We start from the raw sequence: 12,986 nt of genomic DNA, 5'->3' as shown, positions 1-12,986 counted from the left end.
TTTGGGTCTCCTGGAACGACTCACAAAAGTTTGTACCCTGGAAATGTTGTTGGTGTTTTAAGTTGTTACCAGACTGAAATTTTGTTTTGCTACTACAGGCTAACACAGCTACCCACTGAAACCCTTTCTCATAACGTATCTGTTGATGATATTTCAGTATAACAATCCTGATCTTGCCTCATGTATAAACGTATGAGCCTCTTGTGGCGCAGATTGGTAAGGCAGCAGATATGCAATCTGAAACTCTGCCCATGAGGTTGGGAGTTCGATCCCAGCAGCCGGCTCAAGGTTGACTCAGCCTTCCATCCTTCCGAGGTCGGTAAAATGAGTACCCAGCTTGCTGGGGGGTAAACGGTAATGACTGGGGAAGGCACTGGCAAACCACCCAGTCTGCCATGAAAACGCTGGAGGGCGTCACCCCAAGGGTCAGACATGACCCGGTGCTTGTACAGGGGATACCTTTACCTTTTAATTATATGTTGTTGTTGTTAGGTGTGAAGTCATGTCTGACCCATCGCAGCCCCATGGACAATGATCCTCCAGGCCTTCCTGTCCTCTACCATTCCCCGGAGTCCATTTAAATTTGCACCAACTGCTTCAGTGACTCCATCCAGCCACCTCATTCTCTGCCGTCCCCTTCTTCTTTTGCCCTCGATCGCTCCCAGCATTAGGCTCTTCTCCAGGGAGTCCTTCCTTCTCAAGAGGTGGCCAAAGTATTTGAGTTTCATCTTCAAAATAATGATATATATATAAGTATGTTTTTAAAAGTATATTAAAAATATGTAAATAAAACAGCAGGCCCAGTGACATTTTAGGAACTTGGAACAACATGTATCCCAGCAGGAGTTTTCATGAATCAAAGCTGACTTCATGATGCAAGCAGTAAACATTTCTAAGGTGAATGTATTTCGGCTGCAAACAGCAAAGACGTATTGATTAATACCCCCTGCTTTTCTCTCTAATGGGAAGCCAAAGGAGTTTCTATTGTGATTCTCCCTTTCTCATTTTATCCTCTCAACAATAACCCTGTGAGGTAGGGCGAGGCTGATAAACAGTGACTACCCAAAGGTCACCAGTGATTATCTGTTCTTGAGTGGATATTTCGCCTTGAATTTCCCATATCTTAGTCCAACACTGTAGCCACTACATGATTATAGAAACTGCCATTGGTTTTATTTTACAATTATAGATCATTGCAGCTAGGTATGCCAGCTTCCTGGTAGGACCTAGAGTTCCTCTGGGTTGACACCTCACCTCCAGATTACAGAGATCAGTTCCTTTGGAGAAAATGGCTACTTTGGAGGGGGGACTTTGTGGCTTTGTACCCACTGAGGTCCCTGTCCTCCCCAGGCTCTATCCCCAGTTCTCCAGGAGTTTCCCAAACTATTTTGGGTACCCCAGCTTTATTTCATCTTTGGCCACCTGCTTCCAGCGCCCCATCTCATCATGTATCAATAACTGTTCGTGTTACGGGCACTTTCTCTTGGTCTTTTTAAAATCCCTTTTCCATATTGCAAAAGATGTCATGCCAGATCCTTGTGTTCTTTCACTCTTTTACAAAATGCCTTACCACTCTCAATCTGGAGTAGCTAATTTTGGAGCACCTTTAACAGATTTGTGTGTATGTGTGTCAGAAGCTTTGGTGGGTGCAAACATGCTTGGTTACATACAAAAAACATCCTCGTAAAATGTTATTTTATTCTGTGTGTGTGTGTGTGTGTTTATGTGTGTGTGGATAACAAGGAAGGTTAAGATTGCTACATTGTAGTATCACAGATATAAGGGGGGGGAGTTTCAGATGGATAGCCTTGTTTGGAAGATTTAATCATTTGTTTTACTAGGTTTAGACATCTCTACTAACATTCCTATCTAAACTAGGTTCTCCTCGTGGCTGTTTGTACCTTCTTATTTCTTGTTCTCTCCTTACAGTTCTCTTAACAGAGCATTTTCCCTCTTTCCTTCTACCAGTTGAGGCTTGTAAGCCTCTGAAACCCAGTGCTAAGAGGCAACATCAGGGGAAGGCCTTAGCTTTCAGTTTGGTGTAGTGGTTAGGAGTGCAGACTTCTAATCTGGCATGCCGGGTTCGATTCTGCAGTCCCCCACATGCAACCAGCTGGGTGACCATGGGCTCGCCACGGCACTGATAAAACTGTTTTGACCGGGCAGTGATATCAGGGCTCTCTCAGCCTCACCCACCCTACAGGGTGTCTGTTGTGGGGAGAGGAATGGGAAGGCGACTGTAAGCCGCTTTGAGCCTCCTTCGGGTAGGGAAAAGCGGCATATAAGAACCAACTCTTCTTCTTCTTCTTCTTCTTCTTCTTCTTCTTCTTCTTCTTCTTCTTCTTCTTCTTCTTCTTCTTTGTTACCCATCCAGGACAACTGTTTGGCCTCTGTGTGAAACAGGAAGTTGTACTTAATGGACCACTAGATTTTGCTTATGTCCTTATACTTTGGGCTCTCATCAGCTCATTTTTCATTCATTGTTCTGCTTAGGTAGAGAAATCCTGTGAATTCTCAAGTCAATCAGTTCCTGTAATTATATGCACCCTTATCTATCCATAGCTTTCATTTCAGCCTAAACTTGTAGGGAGGCGGCAGGGGAGAGATTTGAAATGGAAAGAATCCTTCCAAGCAAGGCCCGGTTGACTTCCATCATTTACTGTTTTGCAGACCTCTGTGCCAGCTGACTTTTACATTCTATAGATGTAAACAATATCCCTTCCCAGCAGAATTTTCCCTCCACATCAGAGTGTTAAGAAACATGCACGCAAAATATGCGGATCCTGTAATTAAGTAAATATTGTAACAGCAACGTGAAGAATGTGGGAGGCGTAGCTGTGTGGGCATCCAAACAGACTGAAAAGAGAAGTTGCCTTGGAAATTTACCAGAATTGTTGCTAATGGATAGTGGGTAGATAATTATTTATTGCCCCCCCCTCAAATAAAGACCTGAAAAATGTGTCTCTCTGACTTTCCCACCTGTGAACTTGATGTACTATTTTAATTGCAGATTCTTCCTTTTGTCAATCAAGAATGAGGTTTCACTTAGTGTAACCCAAACCACAATACTGTACAATATTCCCATTTGCAGCAGTGTTACAGACTTCTCAGTGGAGACTATAGCAGTGATCAGATCTGCTCAGCTTGTGACTGTTTATATCTAGTGCAGCCTATGACCTTACTTTACTGACTTCCAGGGGCTTCACAGTTCCATTTGCAGTCTGTCAGGAACCAAATTCTAGACATTTATGGCACTGCTGATGCATTTTTTTTCAGTTTGGGGAATCACAGTTTGTACATACCTGCAATACAGTATTTCACTACCATAAAGCCATAGAAAATGCACCCTCCCACTTCCTGTGAATGTGAACAAGACAGGATTTGGGGCTGTCAACCCATTTTCTTGCTCATAGGGCTGCTTCTGTAGTGTTTCAGATTTTACTTAAACATTTTTTTTGCTGGCATCACTTATCATTTCCACTTCTTCACTTTTCCAGAGTAACTAGGAAAAACCTACTTTTTTTAGCAAGACTGTTGATCTACTACACAATTCCAGAAGAGGAATAGAGCGGAATCTTGCCTTGTTTTTCTCATATTGGGGACTCAAATCAAAGTTATTTGTTTTGTATACCATAGAGAGGAAGAGAGCACAAACATCAGTAACAGCTCAGATCCTTTATGTTATTCCCCAGCCTAAACGCATTGAAACTGAGAAATTATTTTGATTTCAATTTAAGAGTAAATTGAGAAACTTGCTTTAATCTTATTTCCATTGACTAGTCTGAAAATTATCTTGGATGGTTGTGCTTTTTATTAAAGTCCTTGTTTTGCTAATTTATTTGCTTAAATGATTGCAAGCATGAGATGGTTTCCATTCATATGTTCTGCAAAAAGCAAAGGTTTTTTTTTTTTTAAACATCCTGGTATTTTAGCCATCAGTCTCTGTTTCCATGAAGTGTGATTTCTTGTGTCCTTTCGTGTGCTTTTTAAAGGCAATAGTAGTGGCACACTGTTAAATGAAAGCTCATTAGTATTACCAACTGTTTTATGTATGTATTTAGGAACCAGCTTAATGTGTAATGCATGAGTGCTACTGACATCATGACAACCGTTAGACAGAGAAAGGGAATAAAAGCCTCAGAAGTTGCAGATGAGCCTCCTGAGAAACACTGGAAGCTTGATGGGAAGGTTCTGCCTGGTAAGCCACTTTGTGTGTTTTAAAGAAATCTTGATAAATGCCGTTTGTTCCTTGTCTTCAACTCAAATCGCAATTTATTTTTTAAGAGCAGTTTAAGAAATCAGAAAACAGCAGGGCAAGTCTCACAATTTACGACAGATTTATGCTACTCACCCTCAGAGTTTGATCTTATCCTCCCCGTCAGGACCAGTGGAAACTGACCCTTGTTTCAGAAATGTGACCAGTGGGAATACTAGAAAAGCAAGTATTTAAAAGAAATACAGTTAATATGGAACCAACTTTGAGTCCAGTGGCACCTTTAGAACCAGCAAAGTTTTAATCAAGGTATAAGCTTTCGTGTGTATGCACACTTTCAGGTATATCTGCAGTTGCTCCCTTTTTGCCAGGGTGGGAATCAGCGAGGCAGCGCCAGCCGATTGTCCCCGCCGATGGTCTGTCCAGAGGAAGGGTGCACCCTTCCTCATCCCGGACAGAGCCCGCCCTAACTCCTCCCCCTAAGCCCTTACGGCTTTATTTAGTCCGCGCCGCGGGCAGTGTTAAGATGATATGATTTCAGAATAATCTAATACACAATCATTTTCATCAGTCAGTTGTAAAAGCTTTTTATATATAAACAGTAGGCCATATCTGTGGGGGGTTACGTGTTTTCAAATATGTTGCTGGAATAAATATTGCAAATTATGAATATTTACCAATATCTTTGGAAGGTGGGAAAGTGTGGAAGAAACTTTCACTCGTCGCTGGTGGTTGTGTTGGCCTTTCCCTAGGAATTCTCACATCAGTTTATGTTGCTACTCTTCATGAAAATGATCTGTGGTTTTCCAACATCAAGGTAACGTGATGATTTTGATGGCATTGCTGTTTTGCCAAGTCATTTCTCAAAATGTGGATGGTGGTGTGTCTCGTTTTTATGTGGCTTCACAAACACATTTTCTCTGCCAAGCTTTTTCCAAGTTGGCTATAGCCTTGCCTCTTTTGAACTGTTGATCATATACGAAATCGAATGCTGCTCATAGCAGATATTCTCCTGAGCACTTACCATAGTGGTACAAGACATGTGCCATGTGCCCTGAAGTTGCTTCTGACTTTGTACAACCCTGTAAATTAAAAAAAACCTCCAAAACGTCCTGACTTAACATTTTTGTTCGCATTTTGTAAACTGAAGGCCGTGTATTCCTTCACTGAGTCATGATGGGTCTTAGTTTATTTCTACTCCCTTCCACTTTTCCTCATGTTTTTGTCTTTTCCAGTGACTGTTGTCTTCTCATAATGTGACCAAAGTACAATAGCTTTAGTTTGGTCATTTTAGCTTCTAGGGAGAATTCAGGTATAAGGAGATGCTTAAAACATTGACTTAACAGTCATGTTTGGTGTATAATTTTATATAATACAGTGTAGTATCATTGGTTTTGACCTATAGTTCAATAGTATCTAGTTGAACAACTAATGTAAGCAGGTTAATAAGGAAACATTTTGATTTTCCCCTCCGAGAATGGCCTTTTTAAACATTTCTTACTAGAACACACAAAATGTGTGTAGACCTTGCTCATTTTGTGAAAGAAAACATTTATTGTATGTCCAGCCTTGAAGGAATCTACTGGATGGTGTTTCCCAATTTCAGCAGTAGTTTCCTGCAACAGTTGAAGTATTTTCATCTCATGATGTCATGTTAATAGCATCTGTTTTATCTTCAGCTCTCAGTTAGGGCAAATTCAATTGTAATTTATTGCCAGCTCTTGTAAAATAAATCAAGCCTGGGTAGTGTTAGAAAATTTTCCACAAGAAAGAAAACAAATTGGGAAAATAGCTCAGTGATTTGAACACAGATTCTTTCTAGCAGATTTAGACATCTTAAGAATGTACTTTTACTTCCTTTGATACTTGCAAGATGTAATATCTAAATATCAATGGGTATCCACTAGGGAAAACAAACTGGTATTTGGGGGGTTTATTGAACCTGAAAAATATTGACATTTTTGATATTCCTGAATCCCAGTGCCAATATGGGGTTTGGATTCAGTGGGCTCTCCAGATGCCCATGGACTACAGCTCCCATGCTGGCAGGGGCTCCTGGGAATTGTAGTCCATGAACATCTAGAGAGCCACTATTTAGTCACCACTGCTCTATGAGGACCTTTACCAGGGTATCATGAAGATCTGGTCTGGGGCTTATTGAGATAAAGCATCCTAGGGACTTGTGCCATCAAAGAGGTGAGGATTGAACATGAAGAATGATTTGTATTTCTCTTATCCAGCATGCTACGCCATCTCTTCCAGTTATTTTCAACTGGGAACTGAACCCCAGTTTTCCAGATCTGGATAGCTATGGAAAGAAATCAGTTGCTTGTTTTATAAAAAGAGGGCAATCCAGGCATAGATCCCTTAGCCAGTTTAGCTGCATGGCTGTGGCATTATCTAGCCAAATCCTCTGTGTTTTAGACCATGGAAGTCCTGCATTTGCAACCTGGAACATTTTAATGTGGATTTTTTTGTTGGGCGTTCATTTTGATGCTTGAGACAATTTGGTATTTAATTAACTGCATTACACTTTCAAAGGCAGTTTTTCTTTATTTCTCTTCTGGTGCTTCAGTTTTGGCTTTTATTAAGTAAGCATAATATTAAAAAGTCAAAACATTATCTTCCCTGAAATGTATTGAGTGGATGCAAATGACTGTGCCCTGTTTGTGCCAAACACTATACTAAAATGGTATTTTGGAGCAGAACAGGATGTAGCGGTTCAGAAGCAATTGCCTTGCCTGAAGTGTCTCAAAAGCTGAGTTGTGATGCTTTCAGCAGTTCATACAAGGCTCTTGAGCTCCACAGATATGTCCTAAACATTGCCTGGAAAGGCAGAACTCTTTATAGGCATTGACATTCACGTTGAGCAGAAGGGGAAGATCAGTTGTGACAGTTTATTCTGTATATCTCTGCTTAACATTTTTCAAAAACACGTTGGTACATCCTCTTCTTTTTTTTCTGTATTTTTTGTGCTGATCTCACAGTCTTGTTTTAGAGGTGGGAAGAATACATGATAAAATAACTTTTTGACTGCCTGCAGCGGCATGTTGAAAATTATGATCAGGTACAGGTAGGAAACATACAAAAAGCCAAGCTGGATCACAGCAGTGGCTCATCCAGCCCAACAGAACGTGTCCCACGGTAGCCATAACCAAGGTGCTACCAAGAGGGCCACCAGCAGGGCTAGACCTAAGCCAGTTTGTAGTCTCAACATGAAGCTCATCAGTTTTGTGAAAATATTATTATGATGATTATTAAGTTAATGTTTAGACCGCCCTTTTGAGCCTGGCTCAGGGCGGTGTACATCCATCCATAGAGTTAAAAGCAGGTATGTTTGACCATACGTTGCTTGATTGTGTGGGTGCATCAGCTTCTTTCAAGCCAGTTTCTTTCAGGTTGCAAAGATTAAAGGAATCTGAGGCATAGGATAGTTTGAAAAGTATTTTTATCACATCCTACAAACATTGCTTGCTTGGTAATCCAGTCAAGCACAGTAACAATGCTATGCCATCTTGGATTGATTTACATATGCATGAATTGGCTGTAGAGGCTTGTTTTTAAACAATGTTTTTCATTCTTAATTCTGAAATCAAAGAGCAAATGCTTCGTAAGACAATATTTCAGTTGTTTTCCAAAGTTTCAGTTTCCTCCCATTACAATTGAGGGGGGCGAGCAGAGGCGGGGTACAAAAAAAGAAATTGCCCTGAAATTCTCACATCTTCACAGCTTTAATTGGTGTATTGTTGTTGTTGTTTGGTTATTTATAGTCCACCTTTCTTGCTGAGGCTTAAAGTATATTACAAAATGTAAGCCATTGAAACCTAGCAGCTAACAGGTGGACCTGCCCTGCTGTTAGGATTAAATGGCTGGCAGCTTCAAATTGTGAAATGGCTCGCTGCCATTTAAACCTATCAGGTCAGCTGCAGACCCGCATCATTGTTAAGTTTAAATAGCCCAAACAGGTGAACCAGGCAAAAATCTGGTAAATGTTCAGGGAAGGTCCCTGAACATCGTGCCAGATTTTGGCTCGTGGGCTGGTCCATGCCCATCCCTAACATGGGCATCCAATGACATGATAGGAACAGATCATACATTTATTTATTTTAAAATAGATACATTCTGCTTTCTTTTTCCTGAAGGAGCTCACAACCTAGGACACAGAAGTGAAAGGAGCTTTAGAGACCTTTTGGTCCACCCCCTTCCTAAACCTGAGTCATCTCCAACACATGGCCGCTTGGCCTTTATTCAAAGACCTCCAGTGAGAGAGAACACACCTCATCCCCCCAAAAACTGTAATTGGTTCCACTACTGAACTTCTGTTACCACGAGGAAGTTTCACCCTAATGTCCAACTGAATGTTACCCTTTCTGCAATTTAAGCCCATTTGATTTAGTCTTGCCTAATCAATAACAAGGAAAAAGCCCAGCAATAAAACAATTAAAAACCAAACAGCAGCATTAAAGGATAGTCCTCAACAGAGTTATCCCCTTCTAAGTCCACTTTACTGACATGAGACACTAGGAAAACTGTGAATGCTTCAGTCTGGAAATGCTTTGTGAATGAGGAAAGCAGATGTTATCTTAGTATGAAACAGATGTAAAACAGTAGTGATTAGCTCGTAAAGTATGGTGTTTGGCTGAATGCAGCTGGTGCCAGGCTTATGAATTAATCATGTTCAGGGCATTTTTTAAAATTATTTTTTTGCTAATTAGGTCCTTTTCCATGCCCAGCCCTCCCAGAAATTCAATTCCAACATATTTCTGTTTTCCTGGATTTTTAACACCTCAAAATAATTCTCCCTCCATGTATGTGTTTTTAGTAGTTGGACAACTGACATAAAAACATTCATCAAAATTAGGCTGTCATAAACTAATTGAACTCAGAATGCAGCTTTTGATATTTCTGGGGGCTTATTCTGCTTCTGTTGGCACTTCCAAGCATGCTTGGAATATAACATTTAGGAGAGTTTTAGTGTAAACCATCTGCCATTCTCTATTTCCTCATTGCCTTGCTTAATTTCAGTTTGTATAGTGATAATTTGACTAGATAACTTCACATATAAAAAATCTATTCAAGCAGTCACTCTGTTCCAAAAATTGGGAGGTCCTTAAACAGCATAGTAATGTGAAAGCAATGGTTGCTAGTATAAATTATTTTTAAAAGTGTTGAAGAAATGCATGGAGGATGGAGCTGTTTTTTTTAATTCAGATCTTCTTTACATTTGAGTGGGTAGCCCTTCTTCATTTTTTAACATGAACCACATTACCAGTTTTAAATTGGGCAGTATGGCATACTCAAGGACAGGTCTTTGTCTAATGCTGCTGTGATCACAAGTGCTGTTCACAAGTTTCAGGTAACACACACACACACAGTGTACACTGTACAACTGGACTTTTCTTCATACAGGTGTTGAATAATTCTTGTGTTACCTTCAATGCATAGACTGCTGAATGATTTAGACTCCAAATATACTGGTGTGTTCCTGGTTTCATTTGTAAAGTGAACATACATTGGCTCTTTCTTGCAAACAGATGTATGCAGGACATCCATGTGCTCACTATAACATGTGAACAGCTGTCTCAGACTGAAACATCATCATTCAGTTTACAGCATCATTCTCCCGTCTCTCTGCATTTATCTTCACAACAACCCTGCGAGGTAGATTAGTCTGTGAGAGAGTGAGAGAGAGAGCTGCCCAGCAAGCTTCCATGGCAGAGTGGGGATTTGAACCTGGGTCTCTCAGACCCTAGTTTCACTCTAATAGCACTGGCTGATACCATGCTGGACATACTAGTCATCTGAAATGCAATGAGATGTCCCAGTGACTAGCTTCCTGAGAATCCGTATCGATATACTTTTTTGTATGAAATCCAAAGCTGTTTAATAGATTTGGACTTGGAAAGGAAGGCTGAAATTTCTGCTGTGTAACTGATTAATCCTTCATCTTCAATTCCCCACTGGTTATTGAACTGTTACATAGGGTCATTGCCAGGGTGAGGATCAAAACAGTTGGTCTGTTAAGCAAGTTGCATCAGTTGACGTTCATTGCCATTTTAAGTATACTGACCCTACTAAGAGATTCAGCTTAAGCTATATGAAGACAGAGCATTAATTTCCTCTTGCACCATATAACTAGCATGTTTCCATACAGGAGGTAGAGCGGGAAATATCCTTCAGGACAGAATGCGGCCTGTATTACTCCTATTACAAGCAAATGGTACAGGCTCCATCCATTCAAACAGGTATTGCAATGATGTCTTGAAATTATTTTATTTTCTAAAGTGCATGAAGAGAAAATTGACTCCCAAAAGCATTTAGGAAGAGGGCTGGGTTCTTGCTGTCAAGTAGTGCTGGATTACTAGCCACCATCTTCTGTTTAACATAAAGTTTTGTGTGACTTTTGTGCCAGTGTTTTGTGCCAGATAGTGCTGGATTTGCAGTTGTGTATGAAGTACTACTTTAAAAACTTTTTAAAAAGTTGACCTGTCTGCATCTTACTGCTTCCTTCCCATACAGGTTTACATAGCTTGATATATGACAATAAAACTGAGTCCATGAGGACAATTAATATACTTGAAAGAATGAATGTTTACCAGGAAGTATTTCTCAGTATCCTGTACAGGACCTTTCATATTAAGGTTAGTATTCAAGTAAAGGTTAGTGACAAAAGCACAGTGATTTTTTTTTAACTAGAATTTATAATTTTGTTCTGTTTCTTGTTCTTTAAAATTTGTATTTTTCCAGTGGCTAACAAAGGCAACATAAAAGATATTCATACTCAACTATGTTCGACCATCTGTATTCATATGAGAACAGACAATCTACAATTGAACATGATTGGTCATTCCCATGTTGATTAAAGTTCCTTTACTGCAAACTTTGTTTTTTGCAAGTCTGATATTAGGAAGTGGCCCACAAGAGGTCTCACAATAAGTAGTAACTATCTAGTTGCTACAGTGTGTGGCATAAACCTGTGTGTGGGTTGCACCTGGATTACTATTCAACTTTATCCTCTTGCTTCCCCTGAGAACTTTGCCTGCCGTTCCATTCACAGAGTGGTTTTTCTAACATTCCACCTGCTCCTCCAATATACCTTAAGTTAAAGCTTTAATTTCTTGTTTTTAAAGAGCCGTATTCATTTCCTTACTGAGCCACATTCGACTCTAGAGCCAAAGGGCACAGACCCCTGTTAAGAACAGATGATTTCATGGTGATGCAAACGATGCGTATTTAACAATCTCCGTATATCCTTGCCTTACAGAAATTTTTAGAGCCTATTTATTTTTACATCTACACGTTATTTGGCCTTCAGGCAGTTTATGTTGTTGCTCTCTATGTAACCAGCTGGCTTCTCAGTGGAACTTGGCTTTCAGGTGTATTAGCTGCCTTCTGGTATGTTACAAACAGGTGAGGTTACTGTTGTTCTTTTTCAAAAGAAGTACTGTGTTCTTTTTCCGTGTTATAGGAAGTAAGATTTTAAAACTTTTAGGGCCAGGCTAGAAAGCACAGAGGTATATTTGCTTTAAAGGTAAAGGTATCCCCTGTGCAAGCACCGGGTCATGTCTGACCTTTGGGGTGACGCCCTCTAGCGTTTTCATGGCAGACTCAATATGGGGTGGTTTGCCAGTGCCTTCCCCAGTCATTACTGTTTGCCCCTCAGCAAGCTGGGTACTCATTTTACCGACCTCGGAAGGATGGAAGGCCGAGTCAACCTTGAGCCGGCTGCTGGGATTGAACTCCCAGCCTCATGGGCAAAGCTTTCAGACTGCATGTCTGCTGCCTTACCACTCTGCGCCACAAGAGGCTCTCTATATTTGCTTTAAGACTGTTCTATTCCTGAGATTTTCCTCTATATATATACATCTGATTCAGTTAGCCCCAGAGTGGAAGGGGTCACTTGGGAAGGGCTGTGACTTAGTGGCAGAACGTCTGCTTTAAAGACAGAAGGTCCCAGGTTCAATCCCTGGCATCTCCAGGTAAAAGCATCAGGTAATATGAAAGACCTCTAACACAAAGCCACAAACAGTCAGAGTAGACAATCCTGCCCTTGATAGACAGTTGTCTGATTTAGGATTAAGAATTAACATATGTTGCCTTACAAGGAATATGTGTCTGTGTGCATGGAGGATACTTAGTGGGGGAATACAAACTGGGATACTTTGAGTGAAACTCATTTGTCTGGAAAAGCTCCATCTAGTTTGAGGCCCTCAGAGTTCGATTATCCCAAAGGGCAACCATTTTTCTTCCTGCAGAAATGTTGACAGTAAGAGCTGTCAGCCAATTACAGGAATGTTACTGCTGCTAAACATTTATTTAATGCCATTAGCGTTCTAGGCAGTGTGTCGAATATAGCCATGACACAGTCAATAAACTACCAGTTACTAGCTTTTAATCAATTAATTAAAACAACTGCTATAGTATTTCACTGCTGGATGATCTTTTAGGAAAGGCTCGATGCAGTCACATGTTCGGGGGCCAGACTAAATTGCACGGGCCAATAATTTAGTCCTTTGGCAGTGTTGGAAGACTTTAACACCGAGAGTTTGAAAACTACCGTGAACATTTTCCTTTCAATTTAGACTGTCTATAGCAGGGGTAGTCAAACTGTGGCCCTCCAGATGTCCAGGGACTACAACTCCCAAGAGCCCCTGCCAGCGAATGCTGGCAGGGGCTCCTGGGAATTATAGTCCATGGAGGGCTTTATAGTCCATGGAGGGAATTATAGTCCATCTGGAGGGCCGCAGTTTGACTACCCCTGGTATATAGCAAT

General features: G+C 40.6%; 1 protein-coding gene across 2 annotated transcripts in view; it reads left to right on the top strand.

The window, feature by feature from the left end:
* The window catches only part of DPY19L3 (dpy-19 like C-mannosyltransferase 3), a 43,410-nt gene that overhangs the window by 1,166 nt on the left and 29,258 nt on the right, over positions 1-12,986 (top strand). For both annotated transcript variants that reach the window (XM_077309593.1, XM_077309592.1), the window contains 5 exons: positions 4,062-4,198; positions 4,906-5,030; positions 10,368-10,458; positions 10,733-10,854; positions 11,478-11,623. In XM_077309593.1, coding sequence (XP_077165708.1) covers positions 4,084-4,198; positions 4,906-5,030; positions 10,368-10,458; positions 10,733-10,854; positions 11,478-11,623 — 599 coding nt within the window. In that variant the 5' untranslated portion in view covers positions 4,062-4,083. The remainder of the gene's footprint in view (positions 1-4,061; positions 4,199-4,905; positions 5,031-10,367; positions 10,459-10,732; positions 10,855-11,477; positions 11,624-12,986) is intronic.

The sequence above is a fragment of the Paroedura picta genome, chromosome 14, assembly GCF_049243985.1.
Source record: "Paroedura picta isolate Pp20150507F chromosome 14, Ppicta_v3.0, whole genome shotgun sequence".
Taxonomy (NCBI): Eukaryota; Metazoa; Chordata; class Lepidosauria; order Squamata; family Gekkonidae; genus Paroedura; species Paroedura picta.
The sequence above is the reverse complement of the archived record's forward strand: the minus strand, read 5'-3'. Positions and strand labels throughout refer to the sequence as shown.